We start from the raw sequence: 20,714 nt of genomic DNA on the forward strand, positions 1-20,714 counted from the left end.
ATTTAGGGTGGGCCTTGCTGGCGTTATGAAGAACGCTCTGGAAAAGGTTATGGGTGGAATTACAGGCTGGCTAAAAAGGTCTGGATGAAATGATCCCTCAAAAAGAATGGGTTCTTTGAAGGACTTGTTTGATGGTACGTTTTCAGTGGGAAGTGAATTATTGAAATAGCTTTTAAAAAGACATTGAGTGAAAAGGACAGTAAACGTCACTTGTTCTAAGTAAGGCTCTACAGAGGCATCTAGGAGAATGCCCATTTAAAGATTATATAATAAGCCAGGAGAGAGGAAGCTCTAAATATCAAGTTATCATCAGCATGTCACATCATTATAACCAGTTGTTTTCCTACCTTGGCATGGCTGATGGAAGGCAAATGCAAAAAACCCACTCTTTATTAGAACAGGAACACTTTCACAAAGCAGGATTTGCTTAGCCAGCCACGTAACATACGCCCAAAGTCAAGTCTATCAAACAAGAGAAGAACTAAGAACCATTTATGTTGGATATCCCTCAGTTTGGATGAAAATATCCAGCTTACTGAGAAATCCTATTTGGTGAAAAACTCACCGGTTCCCCCATAGAACGGCTTGTTAAAGGGGAATTCCATTGATTTTTCAAATGTTTTGCATAATTCAGTCACTGAGCGAACGAAATCAGAGTGGTTTGATGTGAAATGGTTCATTGTAGAGAAACTTACCAACTCCGATTTCTTTACAGTGGGGTTGATAGGAACCAGAGGTCTACAACACAAAATATAACCACTTTATTTACTATACAAACCCACCAATGAACCTACACGTGTCTTCTGATTTTACATGGAACGTTGATCACGGTAACATAGGGGGGTATTGTTTTGCCTGCATGCACCTCGACACCATTATCTTTAAAATAATATTTTAGGCAAACATATTATCTCAGAACTCTCATAAAACAATATCTTAGGCACCAGGTGTGTTCATGACATGATTTCATGTGCTGCTTCGCTTTTGTTTCTTATTCTTATTACAACATTTTATATCAAACTGCTTTGTTGAAAATAATTACTCCTGACTTGCCGGGTTCTTAGAACAGTGGACTGTCCGCGCAGAGTCCAGACTTCATTACTGAATGTATTTGGGACTACTTTGGTCGTGAGATGCAGAAAATGACAACTTCTAAGGCTTTGGAGGTGTTTAAAAATATCTCTGCAGATTTCTTTGAAAACCTGAAAGTGAGTCTCCTGAAAAGAATGGAAGCTGTAATAAAGGCAAAGAGTGACGCGTTAAATACTGAAAACTGTAATATTGTTGATGTGGCTGTTAATCGTCAGTAGTAGTGCTTGCAAAATACATTAGCATAGCTGTGGGCAGTTTCAATTTTACATTGACATGCATTTGTTTGGATGTTTTAATAGAAAGAATAGATTCAAATACACAGCAACTCAACTGATTTGTAAGAGGAAAGAGAAAATTCTAGCTTTTGAGATTTCTAATGAGCACTTTGAAGGACTAAATAAAAATGTGAGGGAGAACAGTGATTTGGGTGGTTAGCATAATGTAAGGTAGCAGGCCTGAGAACAAGGCTTAAGGTTGGAATTAGGCTTCTGGATAAAGAGGCAGGTTACATCAGGACATCACGCTTTCAGTCTGGGTGACCAGCATCAGTCTATACACAACACACACACATACAAAGAGTACTAAAGCTGAGTGGACTAGAAATCCATCTTAGTGGGGGGTCTAGTGTGTCCCAATTAGGCAAAAGTTGAGATTAGCTCTAGTAAGTATCTCAACCTAAATTAGACAGAGTGGGATTAGCGGCTTGCCACGGAGACGAATGGCTGCACAAAAACACATTAATAAATACTATAAATAACCATGAACATACAAATTACAGGGCAGGAGCATGCAGAATTACAGATTACTGACAGACTTATACAGCAGTGGTCCTGCACTGACCCGTCGCTTCACTCACTTCACATGGGTGTGCTGAATCAACCTATCACGTCACAGCGCTGGGTGAACTGGATCAGCCTATAGGGCGCTTTCTGTGTTCTGACCGAGGCAGGGCCAGCTCACACTGACCCAAACTCTGTGAAGGAAAGCAGAACCATAGCAAAACTCAGCTCAGAAGAGCTCAAAAGAGCACAAACACACATCCTTAAGTTGGATGAGGTCTTGATGATCATAAGCCTTGAAGCCTTTGTGCAAATAAAGCAAATCCTCTTTCGTATTAAATGTCTTTCACTGCCAACAACAACCGTTTTCAAAAAACACAGGAAGTGAGAGAGGATGGTTGGTGTGAATTTGCCAGCTGTGCATGCGGTTACTGGGCCCAATGTGAAGGATTCTGTACTTTAACTAAAACATTAAAACGAGCATGTAAATGATCCACCTTTAAAACGGAGATTTTGGGCTGCCGCAGCTTCTCTAGCAAATCTATTCGTTAAGATCTTTCAGTAACACTATCACTGCAATGTTATCTGGTTCATTTTCAAAGAACGTAATGTTAATGTTTAATGTTTAAAAGTCATTTTACCACGTCCCACATTTTACGAACCTGTGAAAAACGGAATGTTACGTTGATCATGAATATATACAGGAAGCTGCATCACCTTGTTTTATGCAGAGTGACCCAGAGGCAGGTCAGTGTTCTCATTGTGTTTCCTCAGTGTTCACACAGGTTAATTTGGCTGCATGAGTAAAGCTACAGCAGTCAGCCCTGTTAGCAAAAAAGAACATAAATATATAGAGAATTTTTTTATGCAAACTATATGGTTATTAGTAATTAACATGTACCATGACTACTGGTTCACTACTCCTGAATGCTGCTTACTTTAGGCCAAATTCTCAGTCCTACAATTTCTCAACTTTTTCTGCTCTTTGTTTTATACTTCGCAGTTGTTTTTACAGCATCAATATCATCTTAATGGAGAATATGATCGCTGTGTTCAACCATGTCAGTCACTGTAACCCTGTTATTCAGACACCCTGGTGAAAATAGTCCTAAGCCTTTAATTTAGCCTTTAACAGAAGTGTTAAATTTGCACTTGCAAGTGTTAAATTTACACTGAAGGCTTTGAAGTCATTTAAATATATGAAGCAATAATTTGTGGTTGGTTAGTGTGGTGGTTAACACCTCTGCCTTCTACGCTGTAGACCAGGGTTCAATCCCCCGCCTGGGTAAGCACCCTACACTGTACCTATAAGAGTCCTTGGGCAAGACTCCTAACACTACCTGTGTAAAACAATTGTAAGTCGATCCAGAGCGTCAGCCAAATGGCGTAAATGTAAATAATTTGAATTTTTATTATTTGGTTGAGAAGGTCAAGAGCATTTCATAAATAGAAAATAATGACTTCACAGACGTTTACAGGCTGCACTCGGAAGGTGTGCTTTGGGTGTGTTGTGATGCTCGTGTGAAACACCGTTAGTGGACCAGCCTGTCTGGGTCTGAGTCGCTGGGCAGCTTGTTGCTGGCGCTGCGTTCAGCCAATGTAAAATCAATGTAAAATCAAAAAGCGCCATCTAGTGGCAACAGAAGGTGTTGCCTTTCTGTGGTTATTAGTAAAGGAATAAGAAAGCTCAGGGCCTTTATTATCCTGCGTTTTATTTCTGTTTCTCCCTCTGAGGCGCCAAAAATCAGTCAGAAACCTTTCCCCAACTTCTCTTCACACCTTTCAGTTTAACAGCCTGTTTTTTTGGCGCTGACCCCCAACAAACAAACAAACAAACACAAAAGCACTATTAAACCTTCAGCGTGTAGGGGCGGGTGCTAATTTGGTGGCTGAGTAGGTTGGTGTATGTAAATGTCTTGTTTTTCATGACGTCACAAAAACAGTTAGCTTGGTTTCCAGATGTGGATACACAGACTGTGCGATTTGGCCCTTTAAAGGAGCACTCTTACCAAACTGACCAACGCCACATCTGCAGTGAACATACCTGCTCTTCTCCGACAGCGGCGCCTCAGTAGTGCCCACAGGGAGATCCCAGTTCTGGTTAATTGTGAACTGTGTAAAACCAAAATGCCTGTATTTGTGTTGTAAACGTTGTGACTGCTGGCTCCCATCAGCACCATGTAAAGAAATCTGAGTTTCTCTACAATGAACCATTTCACTCCAAACCACCCTGAACGACTTGATTAACACCTGAACAGTTGTAATCGGCAGTCATTCGAATTCCTCTTCTTGAGCTTCAGTAAGCGGCAGTCATTTTACTGCTTTGTCTCCTCCAGGCAGCCGACTCAGCCCATATTCAAATGTACTCAGGTGTATTAGCAGTTAACTGGGCAGTGCTGTGGCCATCCCAGAGAATGCTGAGTTAAAGGTCAGGATTTTTAAATAGAGAGTGTCTCCATTACATCCATCTACATATAGCCTAACCTCAATTTCCAGATGACAATATCTCCTGGACAGCAGATGAAATCGGCCCTCCCTTTGGGAAAAGAGATGTGTGTTTCAAATGTAAGTCATTTTTTCCAAGCAAATTAAATAACCACAGAGGCCTAATTGGGTGGAACTTATTTGGCCTCGTTTCCTTCTTGTTCTTTCTCCACTTCTCTGAACAATGAACTGAACTGAGTCCAGTCTTTGTTTCCACGATGAAAGCTGTAGAAATGATCACTAAGGCTTTTGGGTAAACGTCTGGTGAGCCCTGTCTTTCTGTATGAAGCAGCTTGCTGGTGTTGGCTGTCTTGATCTCATGCGGCTCATCTCATCAGCCATCATGAGGCTCTTATGCATTTAGGACAGTAAATCTATTGCATTGTAGATCTCAGAGGTGATCCACAGTGAGTTTTTCCTTTTTTACATTATGATGAATAACAGATGCGGTGAGATCAGTGTTGACTGTAAATCAGCATTGACCTCATGACCTCTGTAGACAGTGAACGGCCTGCTTAAAGTGAAGTATTCTGACTCAACTCACATCAGGAAAGGCTTGTAGGTCAGCAGCAACAGCAGCATCAACTACAGTCTGTATTATCTTAAGTCAATCCGACTTATGTTGTAGTAATGGCATTTCCTTGGATGTTTGATTTATAATGTTGACTTCTTTTCTCAGAATGTGTTACATGTTGAAATGATTACTTTTTTTTTTCAAAAAGCTGAAAAGATAAAAAATATAAATGAGGGAAAACAAGCAATCAAGTCAATTCACCCTGAAAGCTCCAGATAGGACAACACTGATTCAATGTAAATGAATTATGCAAGTTCATATGAGGGGCTCTGTTATTTCAGATGAATTGCATATTGACTTTAATTATTGAGTTGCTGTTTGAGGTTGGCCTTCCGCCCGATGACCGCTGGGATAGGCTCCAGCACCCCCCCCCCCCCCCCCCGCGACCCTGAGGGAGAAGCAGCTTGAAAAATGTGTGTGTGTTTGAGGTTGTTGATTATGTCTTTTTGTTTTATTATGCATGTGTGTGGCTAACTGGGGAAGTGTCGTCAGCATTCATGCAGCATTTTCAGGTTAGCTTGGCCTGTAGCAAGTGACAAAATGCTTGAAATATGGATGAGTCCTGCAGCAGGTCAGACTCCACCGTGTGACATTGCTGCAATTCCACTGTATATGTATTTCTCTTGTGAGAGTGCACAAAGCAATGCTTCCATTACTGCAACCTATCATGCAGGATGCAGAGCCACGTTAATAAATAAAGCCAATGTATAACGTAATATATAATTAAATAACTTCAAAAATGCAAAAATACATGTTTATTTCATAGATCTGACGAAGACTCTGTAGAATTATTTATTACATGATAATCGAAAATGTTACTGATGTTTCTATTCATGAGTTTATTTATTTATTGAAAGATAGAAGTGCGCGTTTAATGGGAGAATTACGTATTAACGCTGTACTGCAGCACGCGGCCACTAGGTGGCGACAAGCGCAATAGGCTAATGTAGGAAGTTTAAATGGCGAGGTTGTGTGGCAAAATGTCAACAACAACCAGGTTGTTCTGAGTTAATATTCATTGTTGTTTATTAATGACCTCAGTGTGGGTCAGTGCATGGTGTTAGCGTGCCTGGCTTTTCATGACAACATTTACAAGTGAGGAACTAAAACAGCGCAAAACGAGGCTTGTTATTCGACGGCTTCGTCTTCGAATTTTCCGTTCCACCTTAAATGGTGCCGGTTAGCGACTCTATCCATATCTCGTCCGCGTGCAACTGCTGCAAGAGTTAAGGTGGAACGGAAAATTCAAACACGAAGCCAATTTCAGCTTCGTCACCGCGTATTTGGTTACCAGACCAAATAGTAAACCGAATCGCTGTATCATTTTCAAGGATTTAAACATTTTATCTAAATATCACAGAAAAATGTGCAGCTGCGCTGTAAAACAGAAGGTTTGTGCCCGCAGATTGGAGGCTGGCTAAACGCCGGTCCCATGGTGTAATGGTTAGCACTCTGGACTTTGAATCCAGCGATCCGAGTTCAAATCTCGGTGGGACCTCGTCCTTTTCAGAAGCTTCACACCAAGAGCTGTGATGGATCTGATGAAGAACAAGCGAGGAACCCTGCACTGTATGACCGAAAGGATCTAGACACCCTGCTCAGGTTGGGTATTAGCAGGAGGTTGGTCCTCCCTTTGCTGCAGAAACAGCTTCTACTCTTCTAAGAAGGCTACACTAGATGTTGTAACATTGCTGTGAGGATTTGATTGCATATAGCTGATGTTAGTTCTGGATCACAAATTCCACTCTAACTCATTCCAAAGGTACCAGAGGGAGCTATAACAGAGACTGTGAGAACCAGCAGGTCGCCCATAAGGTAAAAACATGGTAACAACAGAGGAAGGGATTCAAATGGCTTTAGAAGGAAATACTCTTTTCATTTCCATTCTCTTACAGAAACATCAAGTTTTCTCGAGAGCCCTTAAACAAACGACCAAAATACACTTTCTGTCCTTGGTAAATCTTGAAAAAAAATAAATAAATAAAATAAATATATATATATATATACATATATATATATATATATATATATATATATATATATATATATATATATATATAAAATGTATGCCCAAGATACATATTCAAAATTTATTTATTTATGTTGTTTGTGTTTATTTACTGAGAAAAGTTAATATTTGAATAAATAAAATTAATAGAATATTAACTGTAAGTGTATGTATATGTATATATATATATATAAATATTATCTTCTTTCTAAACACATTATTTCTTATTTATTTAGGTTTGGTATCTTTCCTTTGTGGCCACACTTTATAAAAGCAGAATTCATTTAATATAACAAGCTGAAAAATTGTTGTTAATACACAGGAAAAGGCACATAGGCCTTACTCAGAAAACGCATTAGTGTAAAGTGGTTTTGTTCACAGAAACAGGAATGGAATCAAAGTTTGACTGTGTATTTAACATCACATACAAACTGTTAGTTCAGTAGGGCTATAATGATGGACAGCGCTTCACAGTGCAGGTGAACTGTGACCCAAAGCATAATTTGAAAGCAACGCAAGACTTTTTTAAGGCACAGAACTGGAAAGCCCTGAACGCCAAGTCAGTCACTCGACCCCGATCCATATTTGAGAATGCAGGTCATTTACTGAAGGCAAAGCTGCAGGTAAACACGGCCCAAAAACAAGGAGGAACTAAACACACCTGGAGTAAAGGCCTAGCAGAGCAACGTCAGGGTTTGTCCAATTACTTTTGTTTGTCCTTTTACTTTTGAGCCCCTAAAGATGGAGGGGTGGGGTGAGCTGTGCATGAGAATAGTTGTAATTTCTACATCGTTCATGCAATTTGGATGTAAATATTGTCTAATTACAGCTGAAAGTCTGCACTTGGAACTTATTTTCAATATGCTGCCCTAGAAAGCTAAAACAGTAACTTTGTCAACATCCAAATCTTTATAGACCTGACTGTGTATAGAACTTAAAGACCCATTAGACTGCTTGAGTGGTTCTTCCCCATGATATATAGACCCTCAAAGAATGATCCCAAAAATTGGTTCTACAGACTTCCACTTGTTACAAACCAAATATCTTTTCTGTACTATCTAGAACCCTTTTTGATAAGTATATACCTCTCAAACGTTTCCATTCATTCACGTAAAACCAGTTTTGTTGAAGATGTTCAACATGATTCTGTTTAGATGTTACGGCTCTACAACTTCATTTTAGCCTGTACAGAACTGAAAAATGAAAACTGCGTATTGAGGATGAAGTTCTAATAAAAGAAACATAAAGAATGCCTAATATGTCAAAAGTGGTGGTCAAGTTTTAGCAAGATCACTTGGAATGACTGTACATAGAAAGTGTGTTATTTATGATTCAGTAAGTTGTAGTACCCAAAAAACCTTCGCCTTGTGGTATTTCAATCTACATTATGTAAGATATTATTGCTATTATAACTTATATGTTATTAATCTGACAATATTAATGATTGAACAGTACATCATATAGCATGTTACAATTACCCCAGTAGACTGATCTTCAGAACTGCTACATTACATCATGACCAACAGAGATCTTCAAACATCCAGTGCAATAACTTTTATTGTGCTCCTTATAACAATCATCACACAAACAATGAAATCATAATTATTCACAAGTTGCTTAGCAGTTCGAAAGGAATGTTTTTGTTGTTTTTTTATTTTTTATTTTTTTATAATTTCTCCAAGAGCCACAAAAAAAAAACATAAAACATAAAAAGCCTTCCCAAACAATGAGAGAAGACAGTCAGTGAAAAACACTCAAAGTGCTTATTTGAACTATTTACAACAAAACGTGTTTATACACATATGTAAGAAATACATATTTATTATACAAATTACATACTTGAAATGTTTTCGGTGCTCATAAAAACAATCCATTATTTTCACTTCCGTTCATTGTTACTCTTTGTCAGTCCGGGCCTATCAGACAGAACGATTCAGATAGTACAAATACATTTCAAAACTGTGAAATTTCCCTTTTTAAACTGTGATTTATGAGGGCTCGTTAATAGCAAAGCAGCACCGATTGTTCTGATCACTGTGGTATAAATATAAAATAAACCTACTGTGGAAATCCAACCTAATAACAACAGTTTAGTTTCTGGAGAATGAGCTTGTTTATGTTTTCATTTTCCTACAACTAACTGACCTGTTCTCGAGTTATTCACCAGAGGATCCAGCCGAACGTGTCGGCAGTACTGAATTTTTAACCATGCTTGTATACAGATACATATTGTATGAGGCTAAGACACGTCCTGTTTTGGGATCTTTAGTTTTCACAAAATGTTTTAATGTTTTAAGATATGTTTAACTTTTTGTGACAGTGCTGCTCCACACATTTTACCTCCTTGTTGTGATGTCAGCCCTCAAACCTTTCAGCTGCTTAAACCACCTTTGGGACAGTACGACGCCAATCTGTGCTTCTGACAACAGTTTGGAAAAGAAAAAAATCAATGTCAAATGTCAAATCATTATTCTAACAAATCCTGCTCTTCATATCAAAGTAGATACTTCGAAGAAGTTGAGTGCTGAAAAAAAAAATACAGGGTTATGCAAAATTCAGAGACCTCCCTTTTGTTCTTTTTATTTCCAGCCAAAACAACCATGAAATATGGTATTCTTTTTTCAGTGTCACATATTTAATAGAAAATTACAGAAAAACCTCCCAAGTCTTGTATCATATCTATCAGTATTTAATATGTTCACTCTTTATTTCTGAGCACTCTACCACGTCTTCCATCCTTATGATCTTAAAACCTAACAATTACAGCTCTGTCCTCCCAAGAAAATCTGTTCCAAAAAGCTGTCACTAACATTATGTTCCCCTAACATTTATATAAAACATATTAAAAAGTTCTTTCTCATGTGCATCTGAAATGGCTAAAGGAGATACTTCTGAGGAGATGAGGTATATAATAATCAAAAAGAATAAGAAAGAGAAAAGTGAAAAAAAAAAGTTTGAAAATGGGTTTTCAAAAGCAGAGTTCAAAAATCAAGCAAGAACTTTGGAGGTGTGAGAAATATTCCATATATATATATACACTGCTAAAAAAAATAAAGGGAACACTTAAACAACACAATATAACTCCAAGTAAATCAAACTTCTGTGAAATCAAACTGTCCACTTAGGAAGCAACAGTGATTGACAATCAATTTCACAGCTGTTGTGCAAATGGAACAGACAACAGGTGGAAATTATTGGCAATTAGCAAGACACACTCAATAAAGTAGTGGTTCTGCAGGTGGGGACCACAGACCACTTCTCAGTACCTTTCTGCTTTCTGGCTTATGTTTTGGTCAATTTTGAATGTTGGTGGTGCTTTCACACTCGTGGTAGCATGAGATGGACTCTACAACCCACACAAGTGGCTCAGGTAGTGCAGCTTATCCAGGATGGCACATCAATGCGAGCTGTGGCAAGAAGGTTTGCTGTGTCTGTCAGCGTAGCGTCCAGAGCCTGGAGGCGCTACCAGGAGACAGGCCAGTACACCAGGAGATGTGGAGGAGACTGTAGGAGGGCAACAGCCCAGTAGCAGGACCGCTACCTCTGCCTTTGTGCAAGGAGGAGCAGGAGGAGCAGTGCCAGAGCCCTGCAAAATGACCTCCAGCAGGCCACAAATGTGCATGTGTCTGCACAAACGGTTAGAAACCGACTCCATGAGGACGGTATGAGGGCCCGACGTCCACAGATGGGGGTTGTGCTCACAGCCCAACACCGTGCAGGACGCTTGCCATTTGTCAGAGAACACCAGGATTGGCAAATTCACCACTGGCGCACTGGGTTCCTCCTAATGCAGGACAATGCTAGACCTCATGTGGCTGGAGTGTGTCAGCAGTTCCTGCAAGATGAAGGCATTGAAGCTATGGACTGGCCCGCCTGTTCCCCAGACCTGAATCCGATTGAGCACATCTGGGACATCATGTCTCGCTCCATCCACCAACGGCACGTTGCACCACAGACTGTCCAGGAGTTTTGTGTGATTTTGTTGTCCGCACATTCAACTTTGTACAGAAGTATTCAATGAGAATATTTCATTCATTCAGATCTAGGATGTCTTATTTGAGTGTTCCCTTTATTTTTTTGAGCAGTGTATATATGCCTACCGCGCACTGACTGCTGGGATAGGCTACAGCTCCCCCCGTGACCCAGCATGATAAGCGGCTTAGAAAATGTGTATGTGTGCGTGTTTGTATTCCATATATTAAAATGTATTGATTATATATTCTATTTAGTTGTTGAGGTTTCTGTGCAATGTTTTGCTAAACATATATATTAATAATTCATATATTTAACTCATACTTAATGTTCATTTTGACTGCAAATTTAATAGCTCTGATTTTTGCACTGTACTTCATGCCTAAAGCACAAAGAAAAAGCCATTTTATATGAATAAAAAAATGTTTCGGGTATTTTGTTACAGAATTGAAAAGTAACAGCTAGAAAATCTAAAACTCAAAAGAAGGCAAGGTGTCCTCAAACATTTTACAGGCAGTGCTTTTTTGTTTTGGTCAATTAAAAAGAGAGACTGTGTTACTACACGAGAGACTGTATGTGCTACAAAGAACTGAGGCAGTACTGTCAACTCCCCAAATGACTAACACCAGTAGACGACGTCAACAACTTGCTTTCTACGCTCTATACTTGCTAAATTACAGTGCTTGTGACATGGATGAGGAGGCCATGCCATTTAAAGTTATCAAAAAAATAAAATGCTCACAATTTCTCTCTTACATCAAATGCAGTCAAGCAGCCAAGACTTGTTTGGGGTTGGAAAAGCAGTTTAAAAATGGCATCTAAAAGCAACAGAACATTAGACTGAATCACAGTCATGGTGTTACAGGCGATATCCCACTTCTACTAATGCTAACTGGTAGGTGTGAGCTTCTGTTGCCACTTGTGTAAAACTGATCAAGCTGATAGATCAAACATGCCTTGGCTGACCAAACTGTGTAAATGAGATTTTTCTTCCTCCAAACTAAGCCTACTCAATGCTGATGACGCTAATATCAAATGAACACGAGCAACTTTTCAATTGCTGCTTGCGTTTTTTGGTGAAGTATTTCTTTAAGAGCAACTAAACCAGACCTTCAGTGTCTGCCACTGTACCACTGTCTCTGTATCTCCACTACAGTGTCAGATGTCAGATGTCTCCAGCGGCGCTTGGTCTCCGTTGGAGCAGTGTTTGCCGTTGCTCTGGCCGTTGACTGAGTGTGTGGTGGTGCGTGTTTTGTCGTCCTCTGAGTTTGGCGGGGTGTTATCCAGGCTGATGATGACCCTGCTGGTCTCGGTGATGGAGGACTGAGTGTGGTAGGTGCAGTGAGAGTCGGTGGTGACCAGGCGTCTCCGCCACTGAGCCCTGTACTGTATAGACTTACGTCTTAGAGCTGACTGCACCTGGAAGAAGACACGGTTTAGCATTAGTAATTACATGAGTCATGTTCATAAACAGTTTCCTGAAGTGTTGAGTTGCCAGAAACAGTAAAATTAAGGTTAAGTGACCCTTATTAGTCCCACAATGGGGAAATTTCACCTCCACATTTAACCCATCCCTGAAGTGAAACACCACACACACTTGCCTGGAGCGGTGGGCAGCCCAATCCGCAGCACCCGGGGAGCAGTTGGGGGATGTCTTGCTCAAGGACACCTCAGTCAAGGGCTGTCGGCTCTGGGGATCAAACCGATGACCTTCCGGTCACAAGGCTGGTTCCCTAACCTCCAGCCCACGACTGCCCCCAGTCATAAGTTGACAGATATATGAATATAGGAAGTTACAGAACAGCTATAGGACTTTGGTCTCACTTTGCATTCTATCTCTCATTGTTGCCTCTTAAAATAATTTAGATCTTAAAGAAAGTAAACTTTGATCTCCTCTATCATTTATGTGATTTGGGCTGTTTTCACAACAGAGTTTGGGTTTTTGTGACTCTGCATTTTTCCATTTGGTTTGAATGGTTTAAACCTGCAGCAGCTAAAGTGCATAAATACATGCAGTCTGGCTCTTTTACATTTGCCTCCATTAGTGCCTCCATAAAAAAACTATTTTTCACTGACCTATAATAGTACAAAGATCCAGATGTACAGCCCAGTTATATTATTGGTAAAATGTATAATCCTACCCATTGTGCTGAATTTAAGTAGAGACGTCGTGCTGTCAATTGTTCTTAATCAATTTTCCAGCCATCTAAATAAACAATCAGGACAAGCATCATGAAATTTCTATGTCTAAAGATGGTGAGCTTTTTTTATTTGAGAACCTATAAATCTTAATTCCTACATCTCACAGAGTTCTTTTGGACTGTTACACCTGGTGGGGGTCATGGATATACATGCAACGCCTGGCACAACCACACAAACTCATCTACAGTGATTCATTTAGCTCCGCAATTGTTTAAGATTTACAACTTTTATGGTATTAACAAAAGTGTTTATTCAGGGCCAGTCAATAAGACAACATATGCAGTTGAATGGTGTGCATGAAAAAGTATTTATCACTGTGAAACAGTTAAAAAAATGTTGTTGCTTCCACAAATAATCAGCAAAACATCCCTGCAATTCTACTGAGAAACATGTAGTTGTGCTCAAAACATTTTCAAGAAAAAATTATAGTTCGGACTTTTGAACAGCATGAAATCCAGACTAGAAGTCTTTTTGTTGACACTTGCCTGAAACAGAAACCCTGAACTGAGGAAGGCTGGCTGTAGTTTGTTAATGCTGCTTTAGCTGCTAGGAAGAGTGCTGAGATTAAAAAATGTCTCAGCTCAGTTATAGTTAGATGAATCTACGTTGCCTGTCTCAACCTGTCCACAGATCAGTGGCAAAATCAAATGCTTTTATTTGTCAACTGCAATTTTTGCAGCAACATCTATAAAGAACCAAAACTGAAAACAGGTAGATTGTGTGGACGGCATGTTTGAATATCCTGTTGTTTGGCATGGATCATAATAAAAAGGCGTTCCCACCAGCAGCAAACTGATCCAGAATTCACCTGTGAAACAAGACCTGTGATTTTTGGCAGGCAGTGGTTCAGTTGCTTGGTATGCACGGAGGTATAGATGAGGTGTCAAACAAACCAAACCAAAGAAAATATTTGCTTAGTCCACACCTAACAAGGCAGGTGTGAAAGCGCCCCATTATTCCTGATCTGAGAAGTGCCATCCCAACTTCTAAGAACTTTGGAGGTGTGGAAAAATACCTGCAGATTTCTTTAAACAAAAAAAAAGGAAGCTGCAGTTAAGTGTGGGCAAAATGAGTATTAAGTGCATATTATTGTTATTACTTGTGTATTATGATGTGTACAGTCCTTTTTCTGCAGAAAAAAGCACATCATTTACATTATTTGCCCTGTTTTTGATCATTTCTTGACATAAAAACAAAGTTAAAATGTCAGAAATGCACACTCTAATCTGTCAAAAACAAATAAAGGCTATTCATTACATAAATATATAGTAAACAATTACATAACTACATTTAAATATTTACACAATGCAAAGCAAATTTACAGCAAAACGGCCTTCATCTCCCAAGACTAGAAAGAAGCGCTGTTCTTGAGGACTCTAGAGCCACTAGACTGTTAGAAACGGATAGAAAAAGATAATAGAAACACATGAAAATATCCAAGACAGTTCAAACAATGCTCTGATCTCAACAAAGGGAGGAAGAGACAGCCTATTTATTTTGCTTCTCTGATCAGGTTCAGTATTTCATCCTCTCACTGCATCCTCTTAAACTTTAAGTGATCTGACCCCCCCCCCCCCCCCCTCCCCGCAAACGTTTTCATATGTCTTCTGTGAAAGGGACTATATGGTGTGTATACTTTGTCATAATTCTCTTTTGTGCTTTTCTTTTCCTCTGTTGTTTTTACTGTACTGTATGTTGTAATGTCAGCAGACACAGTGCAGAGAGTTTGCCAGCATACGGAAACAAATTTGTAAAACAAAAGCACCAAAAAAGCAAATAAACTCTGGAACATGGCCATCCAAAACAGTGCATGTTTGCATGCGTATTGGCATGAATGTGAATAAAAGCCAGGAAGACATTAAGATAAATAACTGAGAAAATTAAATGGGAGGAGGCAGAAGTGGCCAAAATGGCAAAAATATAACATCAAGATATCTGAAGATTTGCTAGCAGGAATAGTATTTAGATACTAAGATGCTAATAGGAAATATATTTTAGCACAAAAGGAACAATTTATAGATGCAAAGCTCTTAATGAACCTGGCTTTAATTCATTCCCTCACTCTATCACATTTACCAGGCTGAAGATTCTCCACACAATGTAGGGATGCACCGATTTAACTCTCCCAATGTAGAATTCAATACCTGAAATCAGGACATCGGCCGATACCAAGTACTGCTTCAACATATTCTTCAGTTTAAAATCTGTATACCTCATATAATGTGCTGTTACAATTGAAGAGTTTAAAGTCTAAAATAATCATTTGCTGACAAAGCTGGTTATGAATTAGGAACAGAATTAGGAAAGGCCTCCTGCGAAAGGCTTTTATTCTGACATACTTTGTCATGCATGGTTTGAAGGGGCTCTTATTCTGATATGCTGCCTCACATTTCATATTTGCCATGAAACCACTTCTTTCACCTCCTTAATCAACAAGTTTGCCAGTAATGTGATCATTCATAATCACTGCCTGTATGTAGCGCATTCAGTTCTTTTATTAAAGAAAACTTGACGTGTATCAAGTTTTGCAGTGACAACTTTCCATTTTAGAGTGACTGTATCTAAGTAATGGAATCAATGACAAATCAGTTATTGGGCCAGTATCTGTGCATCATGAATGCTGGTTCTTCATTAAAGTTGAGCTTCAGAAAAGTGACGTATGTAGAAAGTAAAAGTATGTCCTTGTTACCAATATGTAAAGTAAAATTTACAATTTGACATGTTGACAATAAGTATTACATGTCATTAGTCTGGACCTTTGTGGACATTGCACTTTGCCTTTACAAGACCATAAACATGTTGGTAAATTCAAAGGTCTTAGTTTTAGTATGGGTTTGGTGCAGCTTTTACACTCGGTTTTCTTGAAAGACGTGTGTCACAAGATAACTCCTTAAACACCTGATGTTAGTAATAATTGAAATAATATTTTCACTAAATCTGCATTTTGCTGCTGTATGAATGTACAGTGGTCTTTTTGACATATTTACTACAGTGTTTCTCAGTTCAGCTGTACATTTTAAGCACTGCATATGGAGGCATTAGCACATACCTCTCCATTGCCGAAGCAGAATATGATGGCGACCAGAAGCCCCTACAGAGTGAGGAACAGATGAGAACATGTTAGGAATGCTGTTTTATGATTTTTCAATTTTGCTTTTTCAAAACAAGAACAAGACAAATCGCACAACAAGAAGGCTGAGAGACAGCTTTTAAGAATTAAACAAAAAAAAAATCTATTTCCCCTTTGACTGAGCACTGTAGGCCAACATGAGGCTTGATTTATGTGATGAAAGTGCCTTACATGTTTTATCATTTCTTAAAGATGAACATATTAAAATGACAAATCCAGCTAAAGCAGGAATCCATTAAAGAAATGTTTCCCACACCCTACAAAAACATGAAAGACTTGGAATCAAAAACATTTGTAATAAAAAGGATGAGAAAGAAAACTGAAGAGAAGAAAAATGAGAAGATGAGTGAAAAGAAAAGAAGAAAGAATCAATTTTATTGAAATAAATGAACAAATATTATGACTAATTGACTCCTGGATGTTTTTTTTTCTTCTACAATTTATATGATGAAGGTTTGAGCTTCTTATTTCTTTGCCTACCTGAAAATTCGTACATATGTTCATGACAAACTCGTAGATGGCCAGAGGCAGCCTGTCCTTGGGCTGCATCGGCACCAAGATGAAATGAGCTCCCATTAGTGGCACCAGGATGAGAGTGGCTCGCACAGCCTTCATGTAGACACTAGACTCTGACTTGTGCGTCACTTTCAGCTTAGTGACCAACACACGCACTATATTCAGAAGAAAAAACAGGTTTACCTGCAGGGAGCGGAACAGAGAGAGACAGACATGTGGCTAATAAGTAACTTCTCAATAATAAAAAAGCTAAACACACAATTAATCTAAATTAAGCTAAATATTATAGGTACAAAAGTGTATCACCACACATATCACTGCTGTTGGTATAAAACTACATATCTCCCATATTAAGATATTAAGATATTAAGCAGAAGAACAAAAAACAAACTTTCAATGGAAGCTGAAGTGTAATAAGATGGTTTTTATTTCATTCATTATGGAATTTTAACAAAATGCAAAGGGTACCTAGACTTATTGCATTAAGCAAAAAAGTCTTTTTGCTGGACAGTGATTATATATTAGTGAATTATTAAACATTTTTATATATGCATTGCTTTTAGTATGGATTTGGTACAGTTTGTACACTTGGTGAATCAATCAGTGTATAGTTGAGCCAAGACCTGCATCATAGTGTCACGGTTGGCCCCTCCCAGTCCTGTCCATGTGTTCGTGTTTTGGTTTTGTAACTCCGCCCCTGATTTCACCTGTCCCTCAACTGAACACTAAACATGTTTATTAAACACTCATGTATTTAATCTCTAATCTCAAATCTCAAGAACTGCTTAAATAAGTGTGTCTACACTACCATTTTAAAGTGAGGAATGATTTGCCACATTAATAATTTTGGTTATTTTATATACAATAATGACTAATACAGTGTGGTTAATTAAATATTACAAACAACTCACTGAAAGGTATTTTTAGATGTTTTATTCAGTATTTCAACAATTATATGAGCAAGACATGAACATAATGATGAATAATATACTATATTTATCTATTAACATTCATCTTTGTATGTATCTTGAACGGCTCTAGGGTGTGTTTGATGAATGAGAACACGAGTCACCTCTGAACGTAGCACAGAAGAACTTTGAACGTTAAACTAACCAATAAAACCATGGCAGCTCTGTCGGACCACTTTAGTCGGAAGCATCTTAGTTTGAACTTCAGTGGATTGACTTGCATTTTTAATGGAATTTTAAGCTACCAAAATTCCACTGAACAGTAGCCTAATTTCTGTAGATAGTAAGTGTAACTTATGTAAAAAGTGAAAATTACACTTTAATAAAGTCCATGAAAAGTAATATTAAACAAAATACCTATGTCAGTCTAGGTTATGGCTACTTATGTTTAGTAGCCATTGGTTGGGCTACATCTGTTTTATTCTTGGTTAAATAACTTAATATACTTTAACTTTAAAAAAAAGTCCTACATCCAAAAATATTGTTTCAAATTTAAATAATGTCATTTTTATTGTATTCAAAATAATGTCCAGAAATGCAGCATAAACATTGTGTCTGTAGCTCAATGGGTTAAACCACAATATTGTGTTAATGCTGCAAAACAGGATTCAGGTTCAAATTTGACCTTCAGGATTTGGTTTGTTTGGGTGTCTACTCGCAACAACCATAACACAATATACACACCACCTCTGTGTCTTAATAGACTCAGTCTACTTAATAAAATCAACTCACAGCATTGATAACTCGGTTAAAACAGTAACTTACTGAAGTTGGTCTCAGCTGAACAACCCATTCACCATCAGCTTTTCAGGATCCTATATAGAGTCTGTACTATGATTCAGTCAAAATAGCTCATATTACCAACTACAAATGTAATAAAAAGAATAATGAAAATATAATACCTTTTAACAAACGTAGGAAACAGATGCGTTCAGAAATCACAGGTTTACCATGCAGAAGAACCCATGCACTGATGTTTTTTAAAGCTTTTTTTAGCTTTGGAGACGGGTAAAAACAGCATCTTCTCATTTGGTATGTAGTGTATTTTTAAAGTCACGCAGGGCCATCTCTTCACCAAAATATAAATGCACATGCTGAAAAGCAGCTAGCAACAGTTGCTAAACAGTGATTCAAGGGCTGAGGAAAATGGGACGAGTCTTAAAATGGTCTGAATAGCTCAGTCCTTTATGTTGGCAGTCTAGTCGCACCCCTTTACAATAGTACAGTACATGGTTTTTGTGGTATATTGGATAGTACACAGCATACACTGATGAAGAGACGTATGCAGTATGCAGTATATACTGATGCGGTATGCAGTACACAGTATGCTGTTTCAAACACAGCCAGTGTTTGCGAACATTTAGTCAAATGATGGTTTTGGAAAACACCTTGGTTGCTTAACGATGGTTTGTACTATGTAACTTACCAACATAGTAACCTTGATATTTTCAACTAAAGTTTTGGGAAATGCATCACAAGAGCACGTTTCCAACTAGGTACATTCCAACTATGCTTTTGGGAAACACCCCAATTCATCATTCTGGACACATCTATAATTTATTCATTTTTAATTAATAAATTGTGACTATAGGTCAGTTGTCTGCTCAGTTAGGGAGTGAAGACTGGAGATTTTTTTTAAAAATAAGCTGCTTTAAGTCAAAAAAGTGGCATTTTGAAGCATGTTGGGTCAAATCCCAGCTTGCCTCCATTATTCGGGCAGCCGAAATCCCCAGACACCTGAAGAGGTAAGGGAACTCACCACTAAGGCAACCTGGATGGGGCCATGGACGATGTAAAGCAGAGTACTGTTCACTATCCAGCACCTGAGAAACAAGCACACATTTCATATTTGAAATGTAAATTTGAAATAAAAAATAAAAACACACAAAAAAATGTAAAAACCACATACTGCTGCAGAATTATTAACTGTAAATTCAACGCTTTTTAAAACATTTTCAAGACTGAAATAAACAGTAAAACAGTGTAGCAGTGTACACTCAGCTTACAGCACATGGTATCAACGGGTATCAGAACGTTGGCATTGGTGAACTTTACCCGACACCCGATACCAGCATTGCTATCAATGCATCCCTAATGTCAATGATTGTTTTATTGTCTTTTGGCATATAAGTTGGTGTATGTTATCATTAAATCACACAACATCCTCACTCCAACACCCCAGCCAGGGCACTTAGAACAATGCATAAAAGAAAATGTCCAATTACACAGCTGCATAAGAACAAAAGAACAATATGAAGCACAGTTAGAATCCATTGCCATCTTAAAATGAAGTGAGGAGGTTTCCAAAATGACAGTGTATTTGACTTTGTTCTTACTTCTGCCATCTTCTAGACCATCATCAGTGCTCAGACTTCTTTTTGGCAAAGTGTTCGGAAATAGACTTTTCGACACGCTCTTTCTAAAACTGAATACCTCTAATATTAAAAAAGTAAGATGTTTTCAGAGATTTAATTATCTTAAGAATGACCTGAGATATGTATTATAATTTTTATGGTACATTAATACTGGACCATCCTGTATTGCTAAAGATTTTACCGCTGAAACTGAAAAAAAGTACTTTTTACTGAGTCAGAACAAAAAAAAAAAAACATGCAAAAATCAGGTGTGCATGTGCTGCTGCGAGTCATCCTGTAAAACAATAATAATTTGAGCTAGCTGTAAATTAGGTGCAAACAATAATAAATAAATAATAAGTTAGGAGTCAGGTGTGATTTTGTGGAAGTTTTTTCAGTCTTTCAACACGCTCGCAATCATTAGATTCATCCGCTTGTGGGGGGGGGGTCTGAAGCACAGCCAACATTAGTAAATGTTCTTCTGCACGTTGTATGCAATCCTCAAAACCTATACTGTACTTATAGGACACTAAGCAGAGCTATAAATAGACATATTTAAAATAAAAAGAATGCATATGTCCAGTGCAAGTTACTGCTCTGTAGATTATCTATGACTGTGATACACACATTAAATA

General features: G+C 38.3%; 1 protein-coding gene and 1 non-coding gene across 3 annotated transcripts in view; one reads left to right on the forward strand and one right to left on the reverse strand.

Annotated features, from left to right (window-relative positions):
* Positions 1 to 6,355: 6,355 nt before the first annotated feature.
* Positions 6,356 to 6,427, forward strand: trnaq-uug. Its single transcript has one exon. It is a non-coding gene; the product is annotated as a tRNA-Gln (tRNA).
* A 4,713-nt stretch (positions 6,428 to 11,140) lies between these two features.
* The window catches only part of calcrl2 (calcitonin receptor-like 2), a 46,328-nt gene continuing 36,754 nt past the window's right edge, over positions 11,141 to 20,714 (reverse strand). Inside the window, exons 11-14 of one of the 2 annotated variants that reach the window (XM_017711512.2) lie at positions 19,485 to 19,548; positions 16,722 to 16,940; positions 16,161 to 16,202; positions 11,141 to 12,328 (exon numbers count right to left, since the gene is read on the reverse strand). In XM_017711512.2, the coding sequence (XP_017567001.1) occupies positions 12,068 to 12,328; positions 16,161 to 16,202; positions 16,722 to 16,940; positions 19,485 to 19,548 (586 nt within the window). In that variant the 3' untranslated portion in view covers positions 11,141 to 12,067. The remainder of the gene's footprint in view (positions 12,329 to 16,160; positions 16,203 to 16,721; positions 16,941 to 19,484; positions 19,549 to 20,714) is intronic. The other variant, XM_017711511.2, reaches the window with a different exon arrangement.

This window comes from Pygocentrus nattereri, chromosome 9 (assembly GCF_015220715.1).
Source record: "Pygocentrus nattereri isolate fPygNat1 chromosome 9, fPygNat1.pri, whole genome shotgun sequence".
NCBI lineage: Eukaryota > Metazoa > Chordata > Actinopteri > Characiformes > Serrasalmidae > Pygocentrus > Pygocentrus nattereri.